Here is a 19,500-nt window from a genome sequence, read left to right on the forward strand (position 1 = left end):
TGGACTGGGAGCATGCAGGCCTACCTGCTGGTGTGAAAAGCACTGGTGCACTGCCAGAGCGTGTCAGTGCACTAGCTAGTGACTTCAACGCGGTCGTGTGAACACTTCATGCACACCTGATCAAAATTTGAAGACCAGTTGGAAAATTGCTACCCTTTACATTTTGCACCGTTGGATCTTAAGGAGATTCAAAATGCAAAAAGAAGAATTTAGAGTGAGACAAAACATTTATGTCGTAAGCAATTTATTGCACACAACAACTGAAGCGAAATAGGCTGTTCATCACCTGATCAAAGGTTTAAGACCAAAGCTCAAATTAAAGCCCAGAAACCCACTAAACATAAAAATAAAATGTTGAAAAAAGGACTCAGTAATGAGTAGCTGCACCATTCGTGTTAATCACCTCAAAAATTGGTGTGGGCATGCTTGATGCCAGTGTTTTCCGAAGCCTAGTGGAAATGTTGCTCCAGGTGGTGACGATGGCTTCACGGTGGGCATCCACTCTTTGGAACTGATAATAATTTTTGTGAATTTCCCTTGCCATCCATCCCCAATGGTCACAATTGGATTTAGATCGGGGGAACACGCAGGATGGTCCAAAAGAGTGAGGTTATTCCTCTGGAAGTAGTCCTTTGTCAGGTGGGTATTGTGAACTGCAGCGTTGTCCTGGTGAAAAACCCAGTCATTACCACACAGACAAGGGCCTTCAGTCATGAGAGTGGGGTGCCCCCTGCAACATCTCCACATAGACAGCTCTGTTTGACGCCCCTGCACAACCTGAAGCTCTATTGTTCTGTTGAAGGAAAAGGCACCCCAGATCAGGATGGCACCCCCACCACTGTGCCGTGTGGAAATCATATTGGGTGAGATCTCCTTGTTAAGCCAGTAACGTTGGAAGCCATCAGGACTGTTCAGGTTACATTTTTTTTTATCAGAGAATAAAACTTACTTCCACCTTTCAGTGTCCCATGTTTGGGGCTCTCGTGCAAATTCCAAACAGGCAATTTTGTGGCATTGAAGGAGACGAGGCCTTTGAAGACGTTTTTTGTTCTTAAAACCCTTCATTCGCAGATGTCAGATCAAAGATCAAAGATGGCGCCCTCCGTGGCAGACGTCTCTGTGACACTCTCCCGTGTTTTTCTATTTTTTGCTATTTTATTGTTCATTTTGGACATTCAACACACTCGCGCAGTACATTACAACAGGGAGACACTTTTGAACATCGGCAGGGTTCACCATGAACTTTCATTTAGCCTCTCAGACTTTGCCTTTCTTCTGCGCCGGGAGAACGCAGCAGCCTGCGGCCCCGGTGAGCTGAATACCCGGCGAGCAAAGCATCCGAGGCGTAAACGAGGCAAGCGAGCCGGCCTGCATGCTAGGCTAAAAGCTAGAGCGACTAGGCCACCGCTACCAAGCTTGCTGCTAGCCAACGTCCGCTCTCTTGAAAACAAGATGGACGAACTACGAGCAAGGATTACAGCTCAACGTGAGATCAGGGAATGCTGTGTCCTCACCTTCACAGAAACCTGGCTGACGGAGGATATACCGGACTCGGCGATCAAGTTGGAATCATTTGCTGCTTACCGGGGAGATCGGACTTTAGCGTCTGGTAAACACAGAGGTGGCGGCGTCTGTGTTTACGTAAACAAACGGTGGTGCACAGACGTACAGACGATGGAAAAGCACTGCTCGCAGGACATTGAGCTGCTGATGGTGAAATGCAGACCTTTTTATTTACCTCGTGAGTTTAGCGCTGTGTATTTAACTGCTGTTTACATCCCACCACGAGCTAACACTGCTAATGCACTAGGCCTCCTGCATGACATCATCGATAAACACGAGACCAAACACCCAGACGCTGTATTCATTATATCTGGCGATTTCAACCACTGTAACCTCAGGACTGTCCTCCCCAAATATTACCAGTATGTGAGCTTTCCCACAAGGGAAAATAACATCCTGGACCAAGTCTACTGCAACATGAAAGGTGCTTTGAAGGCTGTTCCAAGACCCCACTTTGGAAAGGCTGACCACATCTCTATATTCCTTTATCCAACGTACAGACAACTTCTCAAAAAAGCTCCCCCTGTAAGTACAGCAGTTAAAGTATGGAATGAAGAAACTGATCAAGTACTTCAGGACTGCTTTGGCTGCACAAACTGGGATGTGTTTAAAACTGCAGCGGGGAGGGAAGATTGTACTGTTGATTTGGATGAATATGCTTCTGCTGTTACTGGCTACATTAGCACATGTATAGAGACTGTTACCACCACCAAGTATTACAGAAAATACCCTAACCAAAAACAGTGGATGAACTGTGATGTAAGGGCTAAGCTACGTGCTCGTTCGACTGCATTTGTCATGGGCACCGCTGATGACTACAAAAAGGCCAGATATGACCTGAGGAGGTCCATACGAGAGGCCAAAAGACAGTACAGACAGAAGCTGGAGGGCTACTATTCCACCTCAGACCCTCGGCGCATGTGGGCGGGGCTCCAGCACATCACAGACTATCGACAGCAGAGTAGCGTAGCCACGTCCAGCCAAACCACACTTCCAGATGAGCTGAACGAGTTCTATGCCCGCTTTGACACCCAAACTTCTGATGAGCAGAGAGGGTGGCTGAACCTGGGGAGCACACAGGACGCACCTCTCATGGTGACATCAGCTGATGTGCGCAGGGTTCTAAACAAAACAAACCCACGAAAAGCAGCAGGCCCAGACAACATCTCAGGACGTGCACTTCGGGTTTGCTCATCAGAGCTAGCTGATGTGCTTGCTGACATATTTAACCTGTCGCTTGCACAAGCATCTGTACCGACCTGCTTTAAGTCCACCACCATAGTGCCCGTACCCAAGAAGAGCAACGTGACCTGCTTGAATGACTATCGCCCTATAGCACTCACTCCTATTGTAATGAAGTGCTTTGAAAGAATAGTCATGACCCACATCAAAAAGAGCATCCCGGCGGCAACTGTGGACCCTCTACAGTTTGCATATCGCCAGAACCGGTCCACGGATGATGCAGTCAACACTGCCATCCACACAGCCCTTTCTCACCTACAGGGCCAGGACACATACGTCAGAATGCTATTTATAGACTATAGCTCCGCTTTTAATACAGTCAGCCCCCACAAACTCACAAATAAGCTCCTCACACTTGGCCTGTCTCCCTCCCTCTGTAACTGGGTGTTTAACTTTCTCACAGGCAGGCCCCAGTCAGTCAGAGTCCACAACCGCACATCCAGCTCAAGAATTGTGAGCACTGGGACCCCACAGGGGTGTGTGCTGAGTCCACTCCTCTACACGCTCTTCACCTACGATTGCGTGGCCTCCCAGAACAACACCAGCATCATTAAATTTGCGGATGACACTACAGTCATCGGACTGATCACTGGTGGTGTTGAAACATCATACAGAAGAGAGGTGGCGGACCTCATAGCTTGGTGTCGTGATAACAATCTCCTTCTCAATACAGATAAGACTAAAGAGATGATCATCGACCCAAGAACAAGGGAAAAGGAGCCACATAGACCCCTGTTTATTGGTGAGACTGAGGTGGAGAGGGTGAAAACCTTCAAGTTCCTTGGCACACACATCAGCGAGGACCTCACCTGGTCTCACAACACCCAACAAATTCTGAAGAAGTCCCAAAGGAGACTGTACTTCCTGAGAAGACTGAGGAAATTTGGCATGTCCACCACAATCCTGAGTTGCTTCTACAGATGCACCATCGAAAGTGTCCTTACCGCCTCCATCACTGTTTGGTACGGTAACTGTACAACACGTGATAGGAAGGCACTCCAGCGGGTGATCAAGACCTCACAGAACATTGTTGGGGCAGCCCTCCCCTCACTGCAAGACATTTATACATCTAGAGTCCTACGCAGAACACACAACCTCATCAAGGACAGCACACATCCACAACACTCATTATTCACACTCCTACCATCAGGCAGACGCTACAGGAGTTTGAAGTCCAGGACCACAAGGCTGGCAAACAGCTTTTACCCACAGGCCATCAGGCTTCTCAATGAAGCACTCAGACACGCCACACGCAACACACACTCATAGCACTTTATTTATTTATTTATTTATTTGTATTATTTACTTGCATTAATGTCTCTTCTGTTGTTGCTTAATTTCTTGGTATTTATGTATATGTGTTTATGTTTCTTATGTTCTTATTCTTTCTTGTGTTTTTCTTTCTTTTCCTTGGGAGAATGAACAGAATAAGATTTTCATTGCATGGTATAACTGCTGTTTTACCATGCACATGACAATAAAACTCTCTTGAATCTTGAATCTTGAATCTTGAATGTCATATGATGGTTATTGGATTGCACTCAGCACCAGTAAAAACATGTATTTGGGCAGAGGATCCTCTTGTGTCTTTACGGACATCGGATCCCCCGGATCATAAATGTCTCAAAATTTGTTTTGTGTCATTCCCATTGTTTCTTTTTGCATTTGAAGCTCTTCGTAAAATCTCCTTAAGATCCAACAGTGCACATTCCTGCAATTTTTCAACTGGTCTTAACATTTTCATCAGGTGTGTATAAAGGTTATTAGGATTGGAAATGGGATTGGATGGAAAAATGGTAGTTCCCCAACAAATTTGAGTGCATATTCTGCTGAGCGGCTGTGTGCACAAGAGGCAGCGAGCTGTACAAGCAGTGACAGTGACAGAAGGTGTCAAGGAGGACACATATGCTCTGTGCCAGTGAGGGTCAGAAGGGATGTCTCCGCATTGGACAGGGACCTCTGGAGGCCGCTCCCACTGCTTGTCATGCACAACAACCTGTTCACCTCGAAAAGATGTGGAGCAGCAAGATGAGTGTGGAGATGAAATGTCAAAATATTGTGTGCACCCTTCAGGGTTCATCAGGTGACTTAAATAATCTATGTATGCCACTACAAGAATTTAATTACGTCTTCCCAGCGGAGAATTACCACATGGATTGCCAAATTAGTAACTAATTGATCCTGTTTATGAATCATTCACTAGTCATGTGGGCTTTCTTTCCCCCTCCATCAGCATAAGCCTTGACATGCAGGAAGGAGAGGGTATGCACATCGCCTGCATATAAATCTGGGTTAAAAGACCACAGTCTCATGGCCCAGTGGGCTGTAAAAGGGAACATAATGTGATTATACAAATAATTGTTGAGTGCATTCACGGTACACTCTCAATGCCAGTATCATCGATCAGACTTTAATGCAGTCATTTATTTACTTCAGCCGGCAGCGATGATGCTGATAATTAAAAGCAAAACGAGGAAACTACCAAGAGAGCCCTTAGCTGAGTCTCCTTGAGATGTGCGCCGCTGGTCGGTGATATTTTGGTGCAAGAGAGGGACGCGACGTGCAAATACGTGCGAGTCCCCTCACCCCCAAACGAAGCAGGGAGCAAAGGGAGCTATTAATAATTTAGCATTTCTATTTTAGAGGCTGCATTTAGAATAGATGCCCTAGAAGCGCACGTTTCTCAGGTAATGTCAACCTGCTGCAAAAGCAAATATTTTAGAGCAATACGCTCACACACACAGTTTCGACATTGAGATCGGTTTCTGGATTCTTTCCTCTGTCAGCACTTAGCAACGATTATGAAGTGATGTTACCTGAAATAATATGCTTGCCTGATGAAGCGACTGTCAGTTTGCTGAGTTTCTATTTCTGCACCTGACTGAAGATTGTTTTCTAAAGTTTGTTCAGAAAACTTTGCATGACATTTGCATTTTTGTCATGCACTATTTTGCAAAAAAGTAGAAAATGGATATGCTAAAATATGACGTAATCCTATACCCCTTACTGCTTTTAAACAATGGCAAACTCTGCTATTCTTGTAACGCCCCTGTTTCTTTGAGAAACAAAGCATGAAGTATCCTAATGGTAGCTATTGTGTAACAATCTTTGCTACGACCTCTCACTTCGTAGATAAGCAGGATGTCAGCTTAGGAAGTTAAGCCAAAAATCAAAACTGGTCTTTGACCACAACAGAGGTGCTATTCCAGCATACTGTGTGCTCCTGCAGCAAAAACATAAACATTCTGCCTCGAGTGTCACACTGACATGACTATGAAATATGTTTGCAAAAGAAGAAACAACCAAATCCACACAGTTCTTCCTGATGAGTGTTGACATGCTTCTTGTGGTTTTAAGAGGATTTTCTCGCGGCAGACGACACTTTTGCCTCAAAGCTCACTAAACTGTTGAGTTTCCTTCCAGCGCCGTGCGATCCAAAACCATCATTCTGCATGGCTGTGACAGACAGCTCCAATACTGATCGCGTTTGACCCAAGTCAGCCCCAAGTGTCCTAAGAAAATCTGTAAAAATATTTTCCAAATACTGTTTTTTAAATTGATGTGTACTGTCGTCTTAAATGTTTTCTGCAAGACTCGTTTGTCCCAGTTTTGATTCTCTGAAGGAACTTAGTTGTCAACACAACTTGCAAGTTGTGTCCCTGAACACAACTGTAAATGCCATAGCTGTCTTGTGAGATCCAATACAAAAGCTGTATAAAAAAAAACGGGACGTGAAAAAGGAGGGACATTTACTCTTTAATGGTCCGTGTTTTGTCGTTCATACTTCATATTGTACATCACACATCCTTTATTCATGTACATTCCAGGTGTCCTACTCAGTAAAAAAACACTGTAAAATTAAATTTTGTTATTTGATGTGGTCTGATGTTTAAAGTGCTCCTGAAAGAAGGGACACAACCACATATAGCAGATTGTTTGACACTTTTACAGATAAAGTAAGGCAAAAAATTCCAGGTGGACTGTTGGAATTATAAGATTAAACTAATGTGCGTGTATCAAATATGTAGTCTGGGCCCCCGGCCAATTTTGTTAACTCAGTGTGGCCCTGGAGTCAAAAGGTTTGCCCACCCCTGATTTAAGCAGACAGTTTACAGCTTGTGATTACAGTTTGTGATTAGGAATATTTTTCAGTAATTATTGTGCCTTGCCGACAGTCAAGCATGGTGGCGGTAGCAACATGATCTGTGTGAAGAAGACTCTGACCCCCTCCTTTGGAAAACTAGACCGTATGGCAGTTTTCCAACATGATAAGGCGCCCAAAGATGACAAGTGCCTTGCTGAGGAAGCTGAAGGTGAAGGTTATGGAGTGGCTGATGTTATCATGGAGGAGTGGAAGAGGATTCCAGTAACAACCTGTGCATTTCTGGTCAACTCCACGCCCAAGAGGCTTTAAGGCAGTGCTAGATAACAATGGTGCTCACACTTAATATTCACACCTTGGACACAATTAGTTCACTGTAAGCATTCTCACAGCCAACTATTTATAAAGTAATGGCTGTGTACTGTCAAATGCCAAATTTCATCCATCCATTTTCTATAACGTTTGTCCTGATTAGGTCACATGTAAGCTGGATCACAGGGAGACCATGCAAACTCTACACAGAAATGCCCAACCTGAGATTTGAAAATTCGATCTCCTGACTGTGTGGCCAACATGCTAACCACTAGGCCACCATGCGGCCCGAAATGCCAAATTAAAATGAATAAAATTCCAACCAAATATTAGCTCTGTCATTCATATTCTTGGTCTGCAGAACTCCTACAGGCTCTCAGGAACTTTTCTAGGATGCTAAAACACTCATTTAAGAAAGAGTTTATACTTTAAGTGGATGCTGCTAGTCCATCCTTTCCCCTGCAGATGGTTTAAAGCTTGATCAACTCAAATCTCACTTTGGAAAATTGTCATACGTGTAAAAGCCACAATACTTTGCAGCTGTGGAAACGGGGCAGGCTGCCAGCGAGTAAGAAGTACATGCATATACGGACCTTTCTGCTAAAGAGCGCCTGATTCAGCGCTCATAAATGGATGGCAGCCCGAGAGAAAGAACGGAGCAGCAACGGCAGGCCTGTTTGGAAGCCCAGAGGAACAGCTGGTTTGGGACCTTTGGAAGATATTGCACTTTTGGGAAAAAAAATTTTACTACAAAAAGGAAAAGGGATTTATGGGGTTCTGTCCTCTTCTCGCTACCTCCTCCATCCCAACCTAAATCCTTGTATTTGAAGACTGTTCCAGGACTTTAATAAAATGTTTGTAGACACGTTGGGATGTAAGAAGAAATCGCAATAAAGGCCTGAAATACACAGCTCTTTAAAAAATTCAAATTTTTGTGCCAGCCTAGAAAATGTATTATATCTAGCTGAAGTAATTAACCAGCTTTATTACTTTTTGTTTTCTGCTGTTTGGCCTTCAGGGTCCTTGGTGGTGACCAGTTTTGCTGTCATTATTACATCATGTTATTCTATAACACCGAGGTATACCAAGGGATGGTGTTGGAGATTACTTTAAAAGAGACAAAATGGCATGAACTAGATTGATGAGAGTAAGGCTTTTTCTATCAACATAAAGAGAATGAAGGACAAATTACCTCTAGAATCTTTAATTCACTGAAAAGCTTCCTCTCAGTGTGCCCAAAAATAATATGTGGAGCCATAGAAGTGTTGCCTTCCCATGCCGGAGTTACGTTAGAGCCCAGACCGAGCAGCAATGTGAGGTCTGAAACCTGAATCCTCCTCAACAGCTGGAGTTTCCTCATCAAAGCTACGTGACATCCACCGCCCCACCACAACCCACCCCAACCGCCCCAACACCAACGTGTTTATCACATCAACTTACTGATTTTGTCTTTAAAGCAAGTCTGTCCACAAACGAGCAGATTGTATGAAACATCCTTGACTCTGATATAATTCTTTTCCCCAGAACTCCAGGGTAGGACTTGTACGGGTAGGATGTGGCAAACCTGCAGCCCTATTCACAAAGATCATTTGTCTTCCCAAATCAGCCATCTAATTTAATTAGGTGAACTTACAATCCCTGTCCTTTTCATTATCACCACTTGATTAATTTTAGGAATATGAATAGAATGCTTGCATGCAGCTAGCTTGCCCTCTCTGTAAGAAAGTGACAGTTCTTGACAAACCGACCTTCATTTGATAAATTATCGCAAAACCTTCTTGGGTCTTTTTTAGTTCACAAGAAAATGGGATTATGCAATATCTGAGTCATTTGTGGCTCAAGATGTTGAATTTGCACAGCATTCTTTACTAAGCAGCTATCTCTCAGTCAGATTGTAGACACAAGCATCTCAGCATCTTGGACCATGACACCGAGTGTACCACCGTGCCGTCTGGACCTCGTCCTTTCCTCAGTGCTCTGTTGGCATGCGTCCATGCCGTGTACGTGAAACACATGAGCTGCCTTTGTTTCTTTGGCCTCGTGTCAGATTACCGCGCGTGTGTTTAATGGAAATGCTGTGCAGGAAAAAAGGCCATGTGCTGCTCTTGAGTCTGCGTGCATCCGTAATGGGATACTCGTGAGTTCCCCTCAGAGTAACTGATTGCTTTATTAGGCTGCGACTGCAAACAAGCAACAGAGAGCATTCATATATTGGGCTCAATGTCCATTTTGAGGATGTACATGAGGAGTTTGACAGCTTTTAAACAAGTATGGGTGTTATTGATCATTTGAGATTTGATTAGTGGAGCGCTGCTGCTGCCTAAACGGGCTGCTGTAGAAAGAGGAACAGGAAATAAGTAAAAGGAAGAGTGGGTAGGAAACGAACGGCAAGCTGTGTGTAAATACCGTATTACCATCCAAGCCTAGAACAGTGGATGGACTGAGGTTCACCAAGCTCGTAAAGTCAATGTGTACGATCACTTTGACGTGTTCTTGTTTTCAGCTGCTGGACTGTCAATACGCTGCTTGAAGCTACAGGCTTTGCGTTATTTTTTTTTCAGTTGGCTCTTGGGTTTGAAGGTTTAAACAAGGGACTAAAAAGTTTCCCCAAAGGAGTGGATGATGCTTATACTTGAAATGCCTTTAGTACGTGTGTGAGTGTTATGGTTGCGATGCAGGGGCAAGGCATGGTGCATCCAAGTGCTGGGAAGCAATGAAGGCCACAAAGGAATGCTGCTCAAAAAAGGTTTAATGCTAGGTACTGGGCAACTCAGGATCCAAAAGTACGAAATTTCAGCCTGGGATGTCCAAAGCACACAAACCATGCAAAGAGCTACAAAACTGTCACTATCATGGCACAGACTCAAAGACTAGACGGAAAACTGGGAACTAAATCCACAGGCTAATTACACAACAAGACACACCTGGGCTATATTTAGGCCTTAAATCTGGATTGTGTCATGAATGAACAATGGCAGTTGAAGAGAGAAGGGAGCTGAATCGATTCTAATAATTACAAGAGTCGATTTAATTGCAAATGTTGATTCAAAATGAGGAGAATGTCAACTTCAAGCTAGCAGGAGGGTTTGGGGTCAAAAATAGAAATTTTTACGGGCGCATCACTTACTTTTGCTTTGTCAGCATTCGTAGTTATCATCACGAATGCCAGTGTCTGTGACTTCACAGCTTCCACTGTAATATCATTTCAGCAACATTTGAACATTAACTTTCCCAATGGTCAGTGAATATCTTCCGATGCCCATCATTAGTGGACACCAGTGGACCGTCAACATGCTGCAGATCTGCTGACCATCACTCTGTAAGATGAAATCTCGACTACTTACACACAAATCAGCGTACAGAAGCACAGTAACACGCCATCCCTTTCATCAAGCTTTCTGACGTGATGTTTTGCCCCCTCAAATGGGTGCTTTGGTTCAACTCGGCTAAATAGCTGATGATAGTGAAGCAGTTTGTGAAAAGACTTTTTATCATCGGCCTTGAGCCAGCGAGGACGTGCCCGCTTCGCTTAGCTTTCCGTACACAGAGGCAGCAAATTACCAGTACTGTGCACGAGAAACCGACATACTGAATGCAGCTGCACAGTCCATGATTATAGCCTATAGAATATTGCGGTTGTTGTAGCGTTCTACCCGGGGGAACACGTGTCCCAGCAGACGGACGTGTGTCTTTACTGTCGGGACTGGGGGGGAATGAACATGCCGACTGACTTGTGTCCATAAATCTTTCCCACCTCCCCTCCTGTTCCTGCCTCACACCACTCTTACCCTTTCCAACACACACACACACACACACACACACACACACACACACACACACACACACACACACACACACACACTCCCCAGACAGAAGTTTTTAACTTGTGCCTCCCTTAGTATTACACTGACCTGTGGCGCCCTGAACTAATCGTAATGGTTGTTGGCTTGATGGTGTTTGTAGCGCACACAGAGAGAGAGAGAGCAGCAGGTCACTGGCCACCCATGTTGTAAACATCAGTCCCAAACTTGATTGCTGTGTGAAATTGTTTTTTGCGTATTTCCAGCACTTCTGTGAGCCATGAAAATAAAATAAGCCCATGCAAAACCTGCTTAAGGATGTTGCAGTTAGAAATGTCCTACCTTTTCAACATGCAAGAGAAGCTGACGTGTGTTGTCTCCGAGCGAAGACCGCAATCTAAACATTTAAATAAGCACAACGGACAAAGTAGTTGAAAACATGTAATTCCTCAGCATGGAAAAATACCGCATTGGTGCTTCAAGCTCTCATGTAGGAGGGAAAATACATCAACAATTCCAGCTAAATGAAATAAGCTTGTGCAAGATAACAATGCCTCTGTGTGTCCGTTTGTTCGGGTGCACCAGTAATGCATGATGGATGGTAATTATTGCTTTTATCTAGTAATGGTGCAATCAAAAACTACATGCTAACCATATGCCGAGTGCATCTGCTTATAAGCAGATTGCAATATTGTCGTGTGCTGGCTCTCACCCAAACTTGTAATCATCTTCTTATACTTTTGTTTTGTCTGCCCATGCAGCGCCGTCCACTGTGTCCATCATGCACCAAGTGAGCCGCACTGTGGACAGCATCACTCTCTCCTGGTCCCAGCCAGACCAGCCTAATGGAGTCATCCTGGACTATGAGCTGCAGTTTTATGAGAAGGTACACGCACATTTATTATACTCGATAACTGAATGAAAGTTTGATCACATTCAACTTAATAAGTATTTAAAAAAATACTATTAAATCCTTTTTATAACAAAAATATATTAATATTTGTATGACTTTATGGATAGATAGATAGATAGATAGATAGATAGATAGATAGATGACATGACAGACAAGAAAAATAAAAAATAGAATAAGAATAGATAATAAATAAACCAATAAATATCGGATTTATATCAGATTATACTAGATTGTTTAGTTATAGAACTGTGGGTATTATTTAAAATCACTATATTGACATTAATTACAATTGATACGTCATTGTTCATGCGCCCCTGACTGACTCAATTCCTCCCCCAGGACCAGTCGGAGCATAACGCCACCACCATCAGGAGCCAGACCAACACAGTGGTCATCCGAGGCCTCAAATCGGGGAGCATCTACGTTTTCCAGGTCCGAGCCCGCACCGTGGCCGGCTTTGGACGCTACAGCGGCAAACTGTACTTCCAGACCATGACCGAAGGTGAGAAGTCGGGACCCCAAAGCCTCCGGTAGTGTTAAAAAATTTGCATTTGTGTAAACTTGATACGTATATCTGGAGGCATCTCTGAAATGATCATTAGAGCTTCAGTTGCCCCCCCTTTATTAGCCACAACACACACACACACAATCTCCATCTAGACCCAATACAAATGCTGCATTAAATATGGCCCTTTTAAAGATGACTTACTCACTGACACATCTGCAAAAAGCAAGAATGTGGTCATTACATTCTACATCACTCATGTACGTTCATGTTCCAACCATTCGGGGCTTTTCCTTCTGAAAAGCTAATTTCCTCCAGCCCGTAGTTCCCAGGACTGTCATTAGCCCCGGAATGCCATTCATCAACTTACACTGACCTCTCCATACAAAAGCTTCTTAGAAGTGAATTTACAGTAAAACATAGCATTATGTACACTTTTAGTGGCTGTTTCTTGTGGTACAGATTTCATATCCACTTTAAAGCGACCCTGGCTATCTTCACATAGATTACGAATAGCTAGATCTTGAAGCTGTTCCCTTCTTCAGTGCTTAAACAAGTACTCCAACTCTAACCACCTCTAGCCTTGATGCAGGAATTTGTAGCTGGCTGATTGTTGCCGGAGCTCCAGGCGTTATTTTAAGATGTGTAGTGAAGCCTCTTTTTAAAATTTTTGTTTTTTAACAAAGTTCATATAGGCAGGGACAGGTCGGAGAAGTATCATGTCCATCAGGAAGAAAGTTTGTCCTTCATGACGTGATGAAAAGCCGCAAATTCAAAAGGAAGCGTTTGAGCGCCTCTTCGCTCAAAAGTGGAGCAAACACGTAAGGGAGATGATAGATTGTTCTCACATTCGGTGCCGATAAACAGGCTTCAGGAACACGTTGTACTTTTAGAACATCATTAAAAAGGTACTTTTGCATACTAGCGGACTTCTTTTTACACATGTAGGTTTTATGATGATTAATTCAAATTTTAAAAGGATTAATTCCGTTCGCATTATTCCTCATGGGATAGGTGCATTCTTAAATAAGCAGCCCAGCCTGATTGTGGTCCCGATAAAACACCATGCGGACCAGAGCATACATGCCAACATGCTAATGTGCTCAGCCCTGCCATATGTCAGCGTGTCTGTCACCCATCGCAGCGTGACACTCTGCCGCATGTCTCAGCATGTGTGTGTGTAATGTGCATATTTGCTTATGAATGTGTTCTATTTGTTTATTCCTGCAGCTGAATACAACACCAGCATTCGGGAGAAACTGCCCCTCATTATCGGCTCCGCGGCTGCCGGCCTGGTCTTCCTCATTGCCGTGGTTGTCATCATCATCGTGTGTAATCGGTGAGCCTCCAGCTGATTTAAATGTTGTTGTTTTAAATGTTTTATTCAGCGTAATAATAGCAAAAAGGCTATCAGCAAGCAACGCTCTTTTTAATGATATGCAAGTCTGCAAGTAACTCCGGCACATGTCTGATGAATATTCCTGAAGTTTCATCACGCTGTAAAGGTCCCAGTCATAGTTTCTATAAAGTGTGACAGCAGCTGAAATGCGTCTCATTAACACTTCACAGCGACTGTCAACGTCATCGAGGCTGCAGCTCTGCTGTGACGTTTGTGTCTTTGATATTGTAAGGACGCTCGCAGCTGATATTGAACTGGACGACATCGCTGAATTTCATTATGACATTTGGTACACTTGCAGTGCAGTTGTAGAAGCGCAATAATAAACACATGAATCAATACCTTTCTGAACACTATATTATTATTATTATTATTATTATTATGTATTATTAGTATGTATTATTGTAATATTATACCTTTTTTCCTTGAACAACTGCAACTCTTTTCATTTTTTCTTGTAAAAACTGTGACTTCTCATCCATCCATCCATCCATCCTCTTCCGCTTACCGTGACTTTCTTCTTATAAGAGAGAAAAAAGTCAACTTTTTATTTTACAGTTTTTCTTGTTAAATTATGACTTTTTCCATATCAAAGTCCAACTTAATTCATAAAAAAAAGTATTGGATTTTTTTCTCTTATAATTACAACTTAATTATGGCATTTATCTTGTTAAATTACAAGTTTTTGTCTCCTAAAATTATTTTTTTTCTTTTCTAATTAATCTGTATTTTCCTAATATTTCAGTGTAATCCTTGCAATTCTTGACTTTTTTTTTTTCTTCTGATATGTTATGTTTGTTTCCTTTCGGTGTTCCTCCTTCACGTCTGTGATGAGTGCAAAAAAAAAACCATACTGAAGTTTCTGTGTAAAGATTGCATACATGACAGCCTGTCAAGTGTATGGGGGCCATGTAACCCCCTTGCCCCAACCCTCCGTCTGTCTTTCCACCACCACTAGAGTTCTTTGTCTGTTCCCCAGGAGGCGTGGCTTCGACAGGGCTGATTCCGAGTACACAGACAAGCTGCAGCACTACACCAGCGGCCACAGTGAGTAAACCTCCTAACACTTCACTTCCCCTACTCCACGCCTTCAGCCCCCATGTCTCCCCCTGAGACACCTGTCTCCATGACTACCGTCTCGCACAGTCAATTACATCAGTGAGCCCACCGCCACCTCACACACCTGTCACCATAGCTACCACCTTGTATGCTGATGTCCTTGGCTAAAACCCACCATATCCCCCCCCCCCAAAAAAAATCCCACCCCATTTTGGGGTGAGCCTATGTTAACCACTTCCGTAGTCTAAACCACTTCCATATCCATGCATCGTCATCATCACGTTGCACCGTTAGCTAAAGCCATTGTTGTGGAAGTAGGTCAGTCGTTCGCTCACGCTAACGTCATTAGCATGCTAATGCCGCACAAGTCATTTGCCATTGATAAAAAATTTAAAAGGCTAGGTGGATCTATGTAATGCCTCCGCGATGGAGATTATGGGGCAATAATCCCCAAAAAACTCCTCAAGGATGATCTGAAAAGTAATTTCTCACCCAATTAGGATATTATGACTTATTCCTCCTCTTATTATTGGAAATGCTCCAACTCAGTTCCATTTCAAGTACATCAGAGTCTTTTTCCTTGAGGAATTACCTCCCCTCTCCATGCTTTAAGTGGTAGTTTGCCACCAAGCATCTTGATGTTTATGCCGCCTTGGCGGAGGTCACAATTCAACCGTCTTTCAGCATTTTATAACTTAGAGAAACGATTCTGTCCGTGTGACACATCGTGAGCCTTTTGTAGCTCTGCAGCGGGCACCAGCTCAGTAAGCATTCAAATCGCCCAGGCTTGATGTGGAGCCAAATAATTGGATTTAAAACTCAGAACATTTAAGTCCACGGATGCTTAAAGGCCACCTTAAGCCAATTTACCTGGCATCGGGGCTTAGGTGAGTAATGATGGCTCACAGAATACAGTCATCGCTCGTTTATCGCGGTTAAGTGGACCCAACTGTGATGGTGATAAGTGAATTTCCACAAAGTAGGATTCCTTATTAAGAAATGAAACATATTTACGACCTTCTAAATACGGGTTTTTAACATTATTAGAGCCCTCTTGACATGAAATAACACCTGTATAGTCACCTTTACGCTTGTATAAGACATAATATGTCTTATGTACATGTTAGCACTGGGATAGTTCCTTGTGGTGGCTAATGTAACATATAAACTGCATATCAACATGCCTTTCGAATGCGTTTTCTGAATGTGTTGTATTTGTATTTTAGTTCATTAAGTCATTTTTATGCGTGAAAATGCCAAAATTTAGGCCAAAAATACAGTAGTACCTCGCATAACGTGAACCTCCTTTTACGTAAATTCCACTGAACGTAAAGAACTTATGTAAAATTTTTGCATGGTATTACGTAAGAAATTCCATATAACGTAAAGCGTCAAGTCGGTGCAAGTTCAGAAATTTGATTTGAATAGCTCGCGCGACAGAGAGAGGGAAACATTTTCCATGACTAACAGAGTACACTTCTGACGCTTCACGCTCTCATTGGCTGATTATCGGGGCACCGCCTACACTCCTATCTCATTGGCTGATTATCGGGGCACCACCTACCCTATCATCTCATTGGCTGACTCATACAGCGCGTACGTGAGTTTGTGTGAGAGACAGGCTTCTCCCTTCAACCTCCCTTCCTCATCATAGTTGCCCTTAAACTAGTTGATTGTTTTTGTTTTTCAGTTTTATCTAATTTATTACCTTATTTTATATTGGAATGTTACTCTACTATGTTTATGCTGACGTTTTCTTATATTTTCCCACCATATTTGGTGGACTTTGAATATTTTGAAGGGTCAAAGGGGTGAGTTTGGGAAGATCTTGGAACGGATTAGGCTATTTACATGTATTTTATGCTTTGCATACCGTAAAAACCCTATAACGTAAACGTTCTCGGAATGGATTATTTACGTTGTAGGGGCGTCTACTGTACATCAAATTTGCTTAAGCATGCATATCTTAAGACTAATAACGTAGGCTGTAGTCAGCCATGAAACAGCGATGATTTATTGATTAATATATTTCAAAAAATCGTGATAGAGTGAAGCCGGGAAATTCAAAGGGACGACTGTATATTTATTTATTTCCCTTACTTTACCTTACCAGCCTCATTAACAGTGTTAAAAAGGGCCATGTCCTTGTTGACTAAATGACCTCACAGCCCCAAGGATCCAGCGACAGTCACCTTAACAGCAATAATGACACACTGTGGTTTTCTTACATTGTTCAACACTGTAAATTACGTTTGCGGCATCCCCTATGGGTTGTGCTTAAACTGCTTTGGAAGACATGCCAGCATACATGGAATTGATATATCCTGAAAGTTTTATAATCATTAGACATATGGTCAGTGACTAATTGTCAATTACTGTCGTGGCCAATTCCTGTCCATGCCCCTCCGAATATGCTTTGCCTGATGGCGGCCATGTTTTTCAACCAATGTTGCTTAAATTCTACAGTCATGTGCTCATGTGCCTGTCAGTCCTCTAAAGGGTTGTTTGTACCAAACTTCATGGTGATTCGGCGAAACATTGTAAAATCACAGTGGGTCTTTTGTAGAGCGTATTGAGCTGTGTGAGAAATGTCAAGTCAGTCCGATTTATGGGGTCAAACTTGAACCTTAAAGCAGATGAGCACAGCAATCAAATATGTTAGTGTCGCTTTCCTGTTTTCCAAGTGACTCCAGGAATGAAGATCTATATCGATCCGTTCACGTATGAGGACCCCAACGAGGCGGTGAGGGAGTTCGCCAAGGAGATTGATATATCCTGCGTGAAGATTGAGCAGGTCATCGGTGCAGGTAATGGGATCTGAAATGGATGGATTATTATGCCCTCTACGGACCAAAAAAAACCTTGACTGTCGATGCCCGTTCAACAGGAGAGTTTGGCGAGGTGTGCAGCGGCAACCTGAAGCTTCCCGGGAAGAGGGAGATGTTTGTGGCGATCAAGACCCTGAAGACGGGCTACACGGAGAAGCAGAGGCGGGACTTCCTCAGTGAGGCCAGCATCATGGGCCAGTTTGACCATCCCAACGTCATCCGCCTGGAGGGCGTGGTCACCAAGAGCAGCCCCGTCATGATTGTCACAGAGTTCATGGAAAATGGATCTCTGGACTCCTTCCTCAGGGTAAGTCAAGCCCCTTTTACGCCGCATTTTCCTGGCTTTTTCCTTTGTGTCACTGTTCTAGGTGAATGACATGCAAATATGGCTAAAGTGTTCCAAGCAATTATCGAAGCTTCATCGGTGAGCTCTGACAATGCCTGTGTGAAAGGGTATACCACAATGCCGGGACTAGGGTGCAAAATGAACACCTCAGATTATTTTATGCGAAACAGCAAACAACGCACATGTAATTATCTGTGGAAGCACCCACAATTAAGTCAATGTCCAGTTTCGCTGGGTTCTGTATAAAAGACACAAGCACATTCCCATAAATGTGTGCGGTTTGTTATTTATATTATTTTATACTTAAACCGCAAAGAGCGCGGAGCTTTAATTTGAAGTAGGCGATAATTGGAGAGATTTCCGAGATTTGAAATCTCATTATGAATAACACTTTATTAATGTTTTAACATTGATAATGGTTCGGAGTGCATGAGAAATTGGAAAGGAAAATGTGGCACTCTTTGACCACAAGGTCATTTATTAACAAGTATATTGCACAACACATCAGCAACAGAACCAATGTTGTAATAGCGGTAAGGAGTAAACTGTTCAGACAGCATTAATGGCACTGCTGCATTTATTGTGAACAAAAGTATGCCAAGTGTAACGTACATGAGTTTCACACTAACGGCTGAGTAACGCAGCCAACATTTTAAAAAGCATGCAGAGGTAGATAAAGCTGCTGGATGCTGACCCGCTGCTTAAAGCTACAACTGTTAATGTAATGTCAATGTCTTTTCACCTCGCTAATTAGAGACCCCGACAGGTTTTTGATTGTGTAGACCACACACCTACAAAACGGTCTACAAAACGGAATCTCTGTGTGCAAAAGGCTCTTGATAGCACACAGTCGATATGGAAGGTCAACACACCCCTGTCAAAATGCCAGATTTTTCTGATGTAGTTCAAAAGTAAACATCAGCTCTTTTTCCATAAAGGTACCTGCTGTTTGCAGCGCATTGCATGCAAAGCAACAGTGCCTCTGATTGTGCTGTGCGATTGAACTATTCCTATTAGATGGAGATGAGCCGGTCTGGTATTTTTGCAGGCATTATCTCGATGAAAGGCAGCACACAATGTGTAATTGCGAGGGCGATGCCATGCATAATGTATGGTGCTTAATCGCCGCCTTGCGCAAGGAGGGTTGGCTTGACGTGAGGAGGAGAAGCGTGAGTCCGGTCTAACGAGCAGCAAAGCGTGAAAGAGAAGTAGGCTACTGGAGCAGTCTGAGCAGACTGCTAATGTGGCTGCCCTCCTAAGCGCCATCCTGAAGAATCTTCTCTTCTGCAGGCGTCATGGTGGGCGGTGGCGGGGGTGCAGGTGTGTACTGTTGGAGGCACAGCTGCACCTCTGTTCCAGACGCCATGCGCTGCATTAAAGCGCTTTACGAAAGCGTGGAGGGGGAACAGCTGTAGACAGGCATCCAGACCC

General features: G+C 43.4%; 1 protein-coding gene across 4 annotated transcripts in view; it reads left to right on the forward strand.

The window, feature by feature from the left end:
- ephb2b (eph receptor B2b) overlaps positions 1–19,500 on the forward strand; it is a 139,457-nt gene that overhangs the window by 109,969 nt on the left and 9,988 nt on the right. The window contains exons 6-11 of one of the 4 annotated variants that reach the window (XM_054783625.1): positions 11,781–11,905; positions 12,272–12,434; positions 13,668–13,776; positions 14,816–14,883; positions 17,580–17,702; positions 17,783–18,030. In XM_054783625.1, the coding sequence (XP_054639600.1) occupies positions 11,781–11,905; positions 12,272–12,434; positions 13,668–13,776; positions 14,816–14,883; positions 17,580–17,702; positions 17,783–18,030 (836 nt within the window). The remainder of the gene's footprint in view (positions 1–11,780; positions 11,906–12,271; positions 12,435–13,667; positions 13,777–14,815; positions 14,884–17,579; positions 17,703–17,782; positions 18,031–19,500) is intronic. The other 3 variants (XM_054783627.1, XM_054783626.1, XM_054783628.1) reach the window with 3 other exon arrangements.

Source organism: Dunckerocampus dactyliophorus, chromosome 8 (genome assembly GCF_027744805.1).
Source record: "Dunckerocampus dactyliophorus isolate RoL2022-P2 chromosome 8, RoL_Ddac_1.1, whole genome shotgun sequence".
NCBI lineage: Eukaryota > Metazoa > Chordata > Actinopteri > Syngnathiformes > Syngnathidae > Dunckerocampus > Dunckerocampus dactyliophorus.